This window comes from Pygocentrus nattereri, chromosome 19 (genome assembly GCF_015220715.1).
Source record: "Pygocentrus nattereri isolate fPygNat1 chromosome 19, fPygNat1.pri, whole genome shotgun sequence".
Classification (NCBI taxonomy): domain Eukaryota; kingdom Metazoa; phylum Chordata; class Actinopteri; order Characiformes; family Serrasalmidae; genus Pygocentrus; species Pygocentrus nattereri.
In genome coordinates this window covers 5,301,276-5,315,869 of record NC_051229.1, presented here as the reverse complement: position 1 = coordinate 5,315,869, position 14,594 = coordinate 5,301,276, and the positions used below count along the sequence as shown (strand labels likewise).

Below are 14,594 nucleotides of genomic sequence, written 5' to 3'. Positions count from 1 at the left end.
ATATAGTGTATAAACACTGCAAAAATTTCAATACTGTTCACTCCCCAATCCATATTGTCCATATATGGAAACTACGCTGCTTATTTTGAATGACTTGTTCTGTGATATCACAAAAAAAAACAATACATTTACATATATCCACATGTTCAACATACAGCAGTTTAGCCCCGCCCATCCACTCTAAAGTTATAAAGAGTGTTTCTGCCTGGACAACCTGGACTTAAACGAGGCACAATACAGGACAGCAAATCAGAAAGGAGCTCATTTACATAGCTCAGTCTTACTTACAATTCGGAATCGCCTGTGTGTTGTTAGTAAAACCACCTTCATGCGTCATCGGAGTTGTCATATGTAATGTTGATGGTGGGAAGTCTGAATTCAATAACTTTAATGGGTTCTATTTTGACCTGCATGCAACCTAGCAAGGACATTTTTAGGCCAAAACCAAAACCAAGCAAAACTATAGTAAAATAATGTCGCAGACATCAAGCGACCAATGATAACAAGTTCATGTAATAATTTTCTGGAAAGTAGTGTTAAGGCATTAAAGTACTCAGACGCCTGGTTCCCATCACCACCACAGTGGACAATTTTACAGCAAACCACTCTGAATGACTTTGTTTACATCTTAAACATTTATTTATGCAGAAATTTTAAAAACTAGGTGGAATTCCTCTTTAATACGGTGTTACCTGGCAGCAATGGTAGCTACGTTCTCCATCCAGGCCATGATCTGGCCTCCAAACGTGCTGACCTGGTGGTTGGCGTGTGGGGGCAGAACCAGCTCTACGCTTTCCACTCGAGTTCTCTCAGCTGGCACTTCCTTCTCTTCGTCCTGACCCTCTGCACCCAAAAGGACAGACTAAGTGACTGCTGCTCTTACATGATCTTCACTCTCAAATATACTCTGCATTTACATACTGGCCTTTTACTTCATGCTCATTTAGCCATATTATCAGAAACACCTACCATTTAGGTGCACTTAAGCACAACCTATCTGCCCCCCTCCATCCCATTCATCATTAGAAAGTCATTGGACCGCCACTGAACACCACAGCATGACACTGACTTGCATTAATAGAGTTTTTACTGATTGACAGGGTAGATGGGGGGGGTGTTAATAAAACTGCGAAGCAACAAATGGAAGTCCAACAAAGTGCATCTATCTTGCAGGTGTTTCTGATAAAATGGCCATAGAGTGCCGATACTGGGTAGGTGTTTCTAATAAACATAAGCCAGGGTGTGTGCATTAGTGAGAACCTGCTGGTGTGGGTTTCCTCCCTTTCAATGGCGCATATATGATAATCTACCTGAGAATCTTCAGCCTGCTAAACGTGAGAGAGTGAGTGAGTATATGAAAAAGTGTGTGAGCTCCCCTACACACATACAGTGCTGAGCAAAAGTCAGAGCCCACCCTTCGTTTACTTAATTTAACACCAAAACATCCATAAAGTACAAGTTATTCATTTTTCAGTGTCAGGAAAGTAAAAAAAAATGTTTCACAGTATTTCACATGTATTTTCAGTATCTCTGTACCTTCATTCCAGCTTCTGGTCTTTTCAAGAGACTTACTTTCAGGTCCTCAAAGAATCTGCAGACACACCTCCAAATTAATTACTTCACACCTTTGAAGTAATCAAATACATTCAATGGTGTTGAGGTCTGGACTCTGGGGTGGTCAGTCCATTGTTCAGCTTCTTTGTTTGGTGTGTCCGTCTCCTTTTCTCGGTGAGGTTCTTCTTGATCAGCTACACGTCCTTTCAGACACACAGCGCTGAGTGGTCTTCTTACAGTGGAAGGATGGACAGAAACACCTGTGGATGTTTTCAGATCTGAAGCCGCTTGATTTTCTTCGGTCTCTCAAAGATGAAAGCTTTAAGTGCCGTTTATCTGATGGGGGCAGTTTTGGTGTCTACCAGCTCTTCCAGGTGGTTGTTAGGAGTCCCAATTTCTCTGTAGTGCTTAATGAGTTCCGTAAACTCCTGGTTTTTAACTTGTTTTCCTTTTGATTTCATGCAAGTGGATAATATATCTAACCTACTCAAAACCTCTTTAATATTGAATAACTTGTGCTTAATAATAGTAAAGGGTGGTCCCTTTTTGCACACTGGTGTATATACACACGTGTACAAACACCTGGTGGTCTACTGCCTTCGCTGCTTCACTGACACATCCAGTAAAGCCACATAATAATCAGGCTTTAGCACTGTAGCAATACCATATGACTCATTCATGCTGGACGTATGGAGCTTTAGAGGAAGTGCCCCTTACCGTCCACACGCTCACTGATGCTGCTCTGGAAGCTGGTGCTATTCAGCAGATCTTTCATGGTGTCAATATGAATCAGCCTCATCCTGCGTCTCTCCGCCGCCACACTATACTCCACCTGCTCTCTGTGAGTGCGAGGGACCAACTGCTTCAAATGGACCTGCAAGGACATCAGCTTATCAATATATTATCAACTAGCCATTCACACCTATCAGCTATGCAGTAAGATCACAGGCATTTAAACCTAAAGTGTGCACTGGAGATTAGCCCTCACACTGGCTTTTACTCTGTATCTACTTGATTAGTGATACAGGTTCTCATTCTAAAACACATTACAGACCACTTTCCATAATCTCCTTTTAATATGATATACATTACTAGTAGAAGGTTTTAAACATGTAAGATATATCAGTGCTGTATTATGATTACTACCATCTTTATTAGAGAAATAAAAATGTGTTTTCCATCACACGACAGACGTTATTCGATAAGTAAACACGTTTCATCCAAAACTGTTACAAATGAATATACAGCACTCTGGAATTAAACTCTTCATGTATTATTATTAGTACTATTATTATTATATTTAATAAAAATGATTCTGATAATTTTATTAGAACCAAGTTCTATAACTACAGTAGTATAACTAATATCCAGAATGAAGTAATGACCAAATGAATATCCAGAACCAAGCTCTAATAAAATTTAAATGGAGAAAGAATAAGTAAAAATTATTATACAGAATAAAGTTCCAATAAAATGAATATTCAGAATGAAGATCTAATGAAAATTAATATCCATAATGAAGTTTGAAGAAAATGTTACATGCAAAATGAAGCTATAAAAATGTAATATCCAGATTGACGTTATAAAATGAATATTCAGAATGGAGTTCTAATAAAACATCCAGAGAAAAATTCTAATAGAATTACCATCTAGAATGAATTAATAATAAAATTAATTTACAGAATGCCCCATATATTTTTGAAAAGAGGCAGATTGCTTAAAATTAGTATATTATTTATTCCAGCATGTTGCTACATTTTTCCCTCTCTCTTAATGACTCACTGATGGTCCCAAAATACATGGGTTTCATTTAGTTTGAATATTTATAATATGTAATAGTATACATTCATTTAGTTATAACATATCATTATAATTAATATATTACATAACAAAAAGTGATTATTATGACAGGTGACTCCAGACTTTTGAGCAGAGCTGTATTTGGATACAGTGCAAATAGTGAAATGAGGACTGAGATGTGGGTGTAATTTATTTACATACATTGTATGGATGTTGTCTGACCATAAGCCACGTTATCAGGACTCTGTATCGGCGCTCACCTTCTCCGTGCCTGTGCTCCTGGCTACAAAGGTGGCGAAGGCCTGGCACACCGTCCAGTGACTGTTACTGTACAAATCCTCACAGCTGGCCACGATCCCCACCTACACGCAAACACAAGCACAGCTGTGACGCACTGGACACGATGGAGACACAATGGAAACACCACTCTGAGTCACTGAGATATGAGTCACAGGCTGAATTAACCTTTCATGCACTTTTCTCTGCACACAATCTCAGTTACTGAACTGCTGCTAACCTTTAGAAAACGTACCAAATACAAATCATTTCCACACGACGATTATCCAACCAAATTCAGTTTTGCTACTGTGCCTTTAAGACCGATTTATGTAAATGAGGTCTGCTCTGATTGGCTGTCCTGTATTCTGCCTCATTGAAAGAGCAGGCTGAAACACTACTCATAACTTCAGTGTGAAAGGGGCGGAGCTAAACTGCTGTAGGCTGAAAAGGGGAAAATATGTAAATGTGACATCACAAAAACAATTAATGCAAAGCACGCTGCTTTCGCAGTTTCGTTTCCATATACGGACTGTATGAGCAATATTTACACACAAATATCACATTTTGATTAAAAAATCTCATGGAAAATTACTGTTACTGTACCTATAATTTTCTTACCTCCATGCTTGTGTTGAAAGCTCTGTTCACTTTAGCCTGGATGTTAACCACCTGTCCAACACTACAACGGAAAATATGCAGAAATCAGTTACTAAAGCAAATCACTCCAGTCCTGACGTTCTAGCTCGCATAATACACAAAGAAATCAAATAAGTACGTCATCACAGTCAGCGCAGAACCTGGGAGCACTCTGAATGGAAGTTTTTGTAACAAGAGCATTTCTATTCATCCAATCATTTTGAAATCTGAATACATTGGAAACGCCAGCTGCCCTAACAAATTCCAAAAAAATACAAACAAAAGGTTTTGTTCAGACAGTAATGATATACACTAGAATCTAAAATCACTGTTTTTAATTATGTAAAACCAATTTTGTTGCAGATGTACACTGTATTTCCAAAAGTATTCACTCGTCTATCTTCACACGCATATGAACTTGAGTGAGATCCCATTATTAATCCACAGGGTGTAATGTGATGTCGGCGAACCCTTTGCAGCTCTAACAGCTTCAGCTCTTCTGGGAAGGTTTTCCACAAGGGTTAGGAGTGTTTATGGGAATTTTTGACCGTTCTTCCAGAAGCGCATTTGTGAGGTCAGACACTGATGTTGGACGAGAAGGCCTGGCTCACAGTCTCCACTCTAATTCATCCCAAAGGTGTTCTGTGGGGTTGAGGTCAGGACTCTGCAGGCCAGTCAAGTTCTTCCACACCAAACTGGCTTATCCGTGTCTTTATGGACCTGCTTTGTGCACTGGTGTGCAGTCATGTTGGAGCAGGAAGGGGCCGTCCCCAAACTGTTCCCACACAGTTGGGAGCATGAAATTGTCCAGAATCTCTTGGTGCTGAGTTCCTTTCACTGGAACTAAGGGGCCGAGCCCAACTCCTGAGAAACAACCTCACACCATAATCCCCCCTCCACCAAACTTTACACTCTGCACAATGCAGTCAGACAAGTACCGTCTCCTGGCAACCGCCAAACCCAGACTCATCCATCACATTTCCAGACAGAGAAGCGTGATTGGTCACTCCAGAGAACACGTCTCCACTGCTCTAGAGTCCAGTGGCGGCGCTTTACACCACTGCATTCCACGCTCTGCATTGCGCTTGGTGATGTAAGGCTTGGATGCAGCCGCTCGGCCATGGAAACCCATTCCATGAAGCTCTCTACGCTGTTCTTGAGCTGATCTGAAGGCCACATGAAGTTTGGAGGTCTGTAGTGATTGACTCTGCAGAAAGTTGGTGACCTCTGTGCACTATGCCCCTCAGCATCCGCTGACCCCGCTCTGTCATTTTACGTGGCCGACCACTTTGTGGCTGAGTTGCTGTCGTTCCCATTCGCTTCCACTTAGTTACAATTCCTCTGACAGTTGACTGGAATATTTAATACTGAGGAAATTTCACGACTGGACTTGCTGCACAGGTGGCGTCCGATCACGGTACCACGCTGGAATTCACTGAGCTCCTGAGAGCGACCCATTCTTTCACTAATGTCTGTAGAAGCAGTCTGCAGACCTAGGGGCTCGGCTTTATACACCTGTGGCCATGGAAGTGACTGGAACACCTGAATTCAGTGATTTGGATAGATGAATGAATACATTTGGAAACACAGTGCGTGCTTAAATGGTATTAATATAATGCTACTTTTCTATATGTTTCAAACAATTTGTAGAAATCCGTAAAATAAAATGGAGGCGTAGACGAAAATGTCTCACATCACACTGATCAAACAGTTATTTAGAGTTATTCTATTTAAGAACTAACTATATATGGATCATTACACTTTATTAAATAATAACACAGAGTGCGTTTACATGCACTCAATAATCCGCAGTTAACTGCAGTTATCCAATTATTCAAATGGTCATGTAAACACCACACTCTGATCTAGAAATCTGATTAAGAAATCTGATTAAAAGGCTGGATTTAGCTCAGTAATCAGATTTCTCAGCGCATTTAAACTCTTAATCTGGTTTCTATCAGATTTCTCAGTCTCAGCATGCGTCATATATCATATATATCATATATATCATATATTCAGGCAATGTTGAAAAAAAAAGCCTCAGCATGAAGTTTACGCCATGTCATCTTCTGGGAGTTTACCGGCTGGTTGCAAAGTAGAAATCTGATGACTGTCTGACTCATGTAGACCGGAGTTTCCCTATTATCTGATTACTCAAGTGCATGTAAACGTGTTGATGAAATTACTGACCAAATCTGATTTTCTGCAGTTAACCGGATTATTGAGTGCACATAAACACACTCATTGATTTGTTTAAGCTTTGGTGTCTAGTTTACAACATTTCAATCTATACTGTATACAATTTTACTAAATAACAAAATAAATATTATAAAATGTTATGACCTTTTATATTTCTTGTTGAATTTTTTCCAATATGTTTGTTGAAAATGTCCTATTTAGGAATGTTCTCTGTAGAGGACGTGTTCACTTATCTTCACTTAGAAAATCAACACAGCACGGAATTTGACAAGGGGTGTTCAAACTTTTGCATACAACTGACCAATAAAATTAGTGACCAGAATGTCCGGTATTTGAAAAGCAGTGATCACAATAATTACAGTCTATTAATTAATACATTTTTTTACCACTTCTTTTTTTTTCACCAAATTTTGTAAACTGCGGTTTAATGTATAACTATTCGATCAATACAGTATAAGTTATACTGCAATTATAAGCAATTCCAAACTTAATAAATACATTACATTGCATATGTATCTATACATACAGTAATGTGCAAAAGTTTGGGTGCCCCAGTCATATTACATTTTGTTGATTTTGTCAGTAAAAATAAGTAACATCCTCTACAGAGACCAGACGTCTACACATTTTAATGCACAATTACAGTTTGTTCAAAGTTTTTGCATATAACTATATGCAATATATAACATATCATGGTTGTTGGAAGAAAACCTTGTATTTCCATAATGGTAACTTTACAGGAGAAGGAAAAAAAACACACTTTACTTTTAATGCAAGTCAATGGAACCAGAAGTCATTTTGGGCCATTTCTTTAGGTCCATATATCATGAAATTTACACACAATTTTCAGGACAATATGCATTTTCAAATTATGTCAAAGACTGAAAATCGACAAAAATGGAGATACTAGATTTTCTTCCAACAACAGCGATATACTACATATTTTTGTCAAATATTTCAGTTTTTTTACATAATTTGAAAATACCTGTTTTCCCTTACACTGTGTGTAAATTACATGATGAATGGACTAAAACAAACAGCCCAAAATGACTTGGAAAAAAGTCTGGTTCCACTGACTTACACTAAAATTAAAGTGTGTTTTTTCCTTCTCCTGTAAAGTTACCATTATGGAGATACAAGGTTTTGTCACGACAACAGCGAGATATAACCACAACTATTATTACTAGCATTATTTATTTATTTCAGTAATACAAATGATGTTCAGCTACACGTTGTAGTGATTTTTCAGCGCTTGTGAACTAGGTGGAGATCTCGATTGCTACAATGCTTGATTCCCACTAAGAATCAAAGTTGTTTTCTGATTAATGTGATATTTCGTCCCTCCTTCCGACTGAGTGGCACCCACACAGTAATGAACAGCTACACAGGTCAATACTCTCAGTCTAGCTCAGTCAGCAACATTACAACACTTTATATTTGGCTGTTTTAAGGGCATAAAACCCAATACCACATACATCATGAGTGGGAATATGATCTATATTACACTGAAAAAGATCAAGCACTGAACTAGCGATTGAATTAATAAGTAATGCAACAATGGTTTTCTTGCTTTTAGCAACAACTATGTTGATGTACATTCATGCAAAAAATGACGTAGAAGTAAATTCACTGCATTCCTTCTTTTCAGTGCTCATTATTATTAAGTAATTTACAATAAATAAATTGTCAAAATATTTTATAACAGGATTTTAGACACTGAATTATTACAAATATTCTGGTTGTATCTCTATACATGGACTGAGACTGTGTATTTTTACCCAATGGTGCGCTCGAAGTGGATGTCGTCCACAGAGGCCGTAACGCAGGAGCATCCAGCGTGTCTCTCCGCTGCAGTGAGAGAGGGATAAAGTGAGATCTCCTGTCTCGGCTCAGAGAGCTTCGAGCTGTGATCAATCAAAGATGTTATTCAGACAACTCACTCCCAAATGGAGCCAATCATCACTCTAGCAATGAAAAGAATGTGCAAACATAACCAAGGCTTGACTGATATAAAAATTATGAGACCAGTTAAAGCAACTAAAAGTTCTCATAGCCAGCTCTGAATGGTCATTCTGTTTTTTAAAGCTGCACTATGTAAGTTGTGCTGTTAAACTGTAATTAGTATGTTTACCGAGTGAGGAGAATATAAACAGTGTGCTGCTGCGAGTCGCCCTGTAAAGCCTGAAATCAGACTGACTTCATTCTGATTATAGATTATGACTGAGGTGTTTATGCTCACTCTACTCAACAATCTAAAGAAATTCTCAGTTTACGTTCACACTACAAGTAATTCGATCCAAATTATGCACACTCATGGAGAAATGCTTAGTGTAGATGTTACCATGACAACCAGCATCACGTGAGTCCAGTCAGAGTGAGATGAGCAGCAGTGAGCAGTGATTGTGTTTTTAACTGCTTTAAAATGACATCAGACTCAGGAAAACGTCCTTCATGTTTCCTTATTAAAGAAGGACGAGAGGAAGACATCATGTTCTCGGACACACAAGCTGGACGTCCGTCCCACCGCCGTCTTTTAAAGATCAGAGCATGAACTTCGTCTCCTCTGCAGACCAGTTTCTGCTCCGCCGTGTTGAACGGTATAAACTCACTGTGACGCGACGCACATACAGACTGGACTTAAACATTCCGATAGGGAATGTAATCGGATACAGGCGTTTACACAGATATTATTCTTCTATTTAACGGATTATGTACACGATGACCCGCCTCGTCCAATCATATGGAAACTGTATTCCATATGGTCTCAATCGGACTAGACTATTCTGACTGAGGTGTTTCCATAGACATATTCTATTCCGATTGACCTGTTAGTTGGATTATTAACCCAATATTAGGCCGCATGGAAACGTAGCTAGCGTGGCACTGGGATGAAGCTACCCAGAATTCTGTTAAAAGTGGGTCACTAGGGGTATATTGTCTGCAAATTTAATACTGTTTCTCAGGCTTTAGTGAATACCTTCACTCATCATACCTACAGAAACTCTGTGATGGTCTGGAAGTTTGAATGGTCAGCATCGCAAAGGGCAGTACCGTAATAACAATTAACAAACAGCCCCAGAACAAAGTAACTGGTCAGTGTGTTGACACAGACATGACAATGCATTTGAATATTTTAGCAACTCTAACACTGATATTTTGATATTAATACAGATCCACATTCATGCAATGACTCTTTAGAGTGTGCTTTTATATGACGTATATTTGCTGATGGAGTTACAGCCGGCAGCCAACAGCTCTCTCAAATATTACCCACAATTAGTATGTCATAACCCGTATTTCCGGTTCTGTCTCGGGGGACTTATTGTAAAGGCAAATGCAAAGCCATGTAGCTGCAACATGCTGACTGTACTGTTCACAAACCAAACCCCAACTGTACCTGTGTTCTGCCAGTACACTGTCATTTACAGGTACATTTTTCATTCATCAAGGTACAAACTGTGTAAATGTTCGCTCAAAGCTCCAGCAGTAGTTTAAGGTCTGATTGTGCACCTTAAATCAGTTTTTCCAGGTGAAAAGTTCGTATTTGTACTTTTTCATAACCAAATGTTGTAAAACAGAACAGTAGAATAAAGTCCTGGATGCAAGACGGGGTGTGTGGAGTCAGTACTGTTATGGGACGGCGGGGAGGCGGACCCAAGTGCAGAACTGAAAGCCAGGGGGTAAAATGGGAAGCAAGGAGATTTATTGGGGCAACGGAGCGTGTGTTTCTGATGTTGCAAATCGGGTAAACCAGAGCTGGGTTCGAATCGCCACCGTACCGATCGGCGGTCCGTGACATTACCGCTGCGCCACAGGGGCGCACAGGTAACCCCAGTTGAAACACTCAAAGGAAGGGAAAGAAAAAAAGGCGGGAATGTAGAACAAAGGAAAGCAGCGCGCTCAAACAAAGACGGAGTTAGAACGGAGAGAAAACTAATGAGAACACAAAAGACACTGCCACCGTGATTAAGACAGGAAGGTAAACTTTATGCTTCCCTTTACTTGTTTGCTCTTAGAGGCTTGGATTCTTTTCTCTACTTTTTCCTTTTGTGGGTAATTTGGGGGCAATTACTCTCTTCTCAGCTCTCTTTTCAGATTTGGGGCACTTTTCTTTTCTTTTCTTTTCCCGTCCTCTGCTGGCAACAGGCGGGGCAGAGAGGGCACCTTGCTGCCGTCGCCCTCTGCGGGCCAGTTGGACAAGTACAGCTTAGGAAATACCATTTCAGTGGATTATGGTTCAGTTATGTTCCCTGACTAAAGGTACGGAGATGGACCCTAGAGGGGACCACCCGAGTGACAAGAGGTGCACTGCCCCAGGGACAGTTTTGTAACTTAATATTTGAAAGCGTATATTCAGCCTGCCTACCCAGTAGTAGCCTTATTCAACAACCCAAAAATTTAAATCTTCCAAAGGGGCATTTTGTCCCCCCATCAGGGGTCTTTTGCTCTTTCTCTGAGGGGGCTTTACTAACTTGTCAATCTTATCGAATAATATGTATTTAAAAAAAGGAACACTTCCCCCAAATAATCATACTCAAAAAATGCGTGTTAACCAGCGTCAAAAATAGATGACGTGAAGGGAACAAATTGCAGTTATCCACAGAAAATCTCAACATTATCCAGACAACTGGCATGCAGTAAATTAGATTTGGCCCCATCGCTATGTCAACAGAGAAATTAATTCATTATTAATAATTAGGGGGCGGGCATACCCTTACCCACTTTGACCCCAATAATGCTAGGGTCTATAGAAAAATATTACATGCATGTTAAAAACGTACAGTTAGAGGCTTCATTCTAGAGCTGCACAAAATATTATTTGTCATAACAGCCTTCACAATACTATAAGAGAAGTGTGTAATATCCCAATGAGCCTCTAACCAATCACTGAATGTTTTAAGGTGTTTTATTAACACCCAGACAAACTACACCTGAATACATTTGGCAATATCGTGCATGTTTCTAGGAGAAGCCCTTACATGACGTGGCGGTTTTACAAACTCTAAACAATTTCTTCACACTCTCTTCTTTAAGGAATCATCCACTGAAAGACTCCTACAGGGAATCCTTTTATTTTTAATATTTAGCAATGCATAATAAGCGAACTTCATCTGCTCTTCACTCACTCACCGGAGAGGCAGGCGGTTGAGTCCATCCATTTGAGCAGCTGACCCACGCTCAGCTCTTTGCGGTGGTTGGCATGGCAGGGCAGTACAATCTGACTCATCTTCACCTCCGTGGGGTTACGATACACTCCGCCGTCCTCCATGATCAGCTCTGCCTCATCATGCTCCAGCTGCGGTCTGCTGCCGTCTGACGTCATAGTGGACCGGGAGGCAAATCCCACTTCCCTCTTCTGTGAACAGTTGCGCAACACTTTAAAATATTGTAGTAGGACATTACAGCACTGCTGCATTTCAAACACAGACTCATTTCCACCACGCAACGGCATTGTATGTGTGGAGGGACACTATATGGCGAAAAAGTATGTGGGCCTTTTTAAAAACTAAGTCCAGGTGTTTCAGCAGGTGTATAGGATCAGGCAGACAGCCATGCAATGTCCATAGACAAACACTGGCAGTCAAAAGTATGTGGACACCCTATTTACTGAGTTTAGGTGTTGCAGCAGGTGTACAGAATCAAGCCCACAGCCATGCAATCTCCATAGAAAAACACTGGCAGTAGAATGGGCTGGCCAAAAGTATGTGGACACCCTATTTACTGAGTTCAGGTTTTATAGCAGGTGTACAGAATCAAGCCCACAGCCATGCAATCTCCTTAGACAAACACTGGCAGTAGAATGGCCTGGCCAAAAGTATGCGGACACCCTATTTACTGAGTTCAGGTGTTGCAGCAGGTGTACAGAATCAAGCCCACAGCCATGCAATCTCCGTAGACAAACACTGGCAGTAGAACGGTGAAATAATATTGAGGGAAATGTCTAGGAGCAACAACAGCACCACAGAAACTCAGATAGCGGGGCATAAAAATCATCTATTCGCTGTTGCATCACTGACTACAGTTACAGAGGAGTTTCAAACTACCTCTGGGAGCACCAGTAGCACATCGACAGCTTAATGAAACGGGCCGAGCAACTCTACCCAAGCCTAATCTCACCAAGCCAAGCGTCGGCTGTAGTGGTGTAAAACACGCCACCACTGGACTGATGAATCACACTTCACTATCTGGCAATCTGATGGACGAATCTGACCATAGACTGCTGGCTGGATACTTCTGGATCGAGGATGGATTACTGGGATCACTGGGCTGCTGAGGCTTCTGACAACCAAGTGAGGGACAATCCACTGCAGATGTAAACATCTGGTGAATGAGCAGCCCTTGAAAAATGTACTAATGACCAAATATATTCATTGATGGGATATGGCTGCTGCCATTTACACAGGACTTTTTTGCATGTATGACCACTTCAGTGTTTGTATTACGACTCAGTCTGGCTTGAAAGAAAAAGAGAAAAAGCAAAAATTTGACACTGCATGTTAATTAATTAAGGCCAATTTTGTTTATTTTTACTCTGAAAATAAACAATCACATTAGCCTTATTAATAGCCAGATCAAAACAATAATAACAATTAAAATACACATAAAACTGAACATGAAATATTGTTTAATCTCATGTTCTGTGTCTTTTTTAAGCATTATTGTATATCTGGAGCGCAGGGGGCCTCCAATCACATCTTGTGCCCAGGGAACCCATAAGACCATGATCCAAACCTTGCTGGATGGCAGACTGCTGTGAATTACTTGAATAAACGCAACCTTTTTCAACCTGGCTTTAGGCATCATATTACTGGAGATATAGCCTACATGAAGGGCGTTCACTAGATGATCATATTATTGTTTTAATACCTTCTTTATAAAAACAAAACAAAAAAACAACAATTTCAAACCTTTTACAATGTTTATTTTATATTTTTTATTCTGTAATTGGATTGCAACTTATGCCAGAACTTGAACCTTATACACAGAACTCTGGCACAAAAATATTGTGATTCAATCAGATAAGAGCTCAATCAGATACGGGTTCAAACAGATAAGAGATGGATCAGATAAGAGGTGTTTACTGCAGCCAGGCAGTTCCTCTCTGCACAGTGTTTGCATCAAAGCAACACAGGTGACTTTTACTGTCTAGCAGGGCTTTATTAGCCCATCAAAGCGTTACTTGGAATGTGCACCTAAATACTAGTGCATGCAGAAGTTTGCAGAGCAGTTTAAGAGGAGGACTCACTGTGAGAGAGCTTGAGAAACGAGTGCAACTTCTCTACTTTTGCACGTTCCGGCATGTAGTTGCGCTACTCTTGCTCTCTCTCTCTCTCTCTCTCTCTCTGTCTCTCTGTCTCACACTCTCTATCACTGCCTGTATGTCTCTCTCTCTCTCTTTCATTTCTTTCTCTCTCACTGCCTCTCTCTCTCTCATTGCCTGTATGTCTCTCTCTCTCTTTCATTTCTTTCTCTCTCTCTCATTGCCTGTAAGTCTCTCTCTATGCCTCTCTCTCTCATTTCTTTCTCTCTCACTATCTCTCTCTCATTGCCTGTATGTCTCTCTCTCTGTCTTTCATTTCTTTCTTTCTTTCTCTCTCTCTCTCTCTCTCTGTCTTCTGTCTTTCATTTCTTTCTCTCTCCCTGTCTCTCTCTTTCTTTCTCACTCTCTCTCATTGCCTGTAAGTCTCTCTCTCTCTCTCTCTCTCTCTCTTTGGTTTTATTGTGCAACTCTCTGTAAACATTCACGTGCCACTCCTCACTGACTGACGCACATGTGCTCAGAAAACATGAGCAATGTTAACACGAGATCTGTAGGCAAGCCTGAACCTGGCTCCTTGTTCGAATTCCCCGTTCCACCTTAAATGGTGCAGCAGAATGGAACTGCTGCACCATTTAAGGTGGAACGGGGAATTCGAAAAAGAGGCTGTACCTTAGCTTCGTAAACAAAACTTCATACTGCGCTAATTCTATGAGCTGTAAGACTGAACTTACCTTCCCAGGCCGGTGATCAGCTTAGAGGCTCTTCCCAGTTACCGACCACAACAGACATCACAGCGTCAGACACTCAAACTCCAGGCGTCAATAAACGCAGATCCGCCGGTTTAAACTCCGCCCACCGCGTTGCG

The 14,594-nt window shown here is 40.5% G+C and overlaps 1 protein-coding gene across 2 annotated transcripts in view; it reads right to left on the bottom strand.

The window, feature by feature from the left end:
- acot11a (acyl-CoA thioesterase 11a) overlaps nt 1–14,594 on the bottom strand; it is a 27,700-nt gene extending 13,106 nt beyond the window's left edge. For both annotated transcript variants that reach the window (XM_017712258.2, XM_017712259.2), the window contains exons 1-7: nt 14,461–14,594; nt 11,599–11,824; nt 8,247–8,316; nt 4,252–4,312; nt 3,615–3,716; nt 2,272–2,428; nt 693–843 (exon numbers count right to left, since the gene is read on the bottom strand). In XM_017712258.2, the coding sequence (XP_017567747.1) occupies nt 693–843; nt 2,272–2,428; nt 3,615–3,716; nt 4,252–4,312; nt 8,247–8,316; nt 11,599–11,791 (734 nt within the window). In that variant the 5' untranslated portion in view covers nt 11,792–11,824; nt 14,461–14,594. The remainder of the gene's footprint in view (nt 1–692; nt 844–2,271; nt 2,429–3,614; nt 3,717–4,251; nt 4,313–8,246; nt 8,317–11,598; nt 11,825–14,460) is intronic.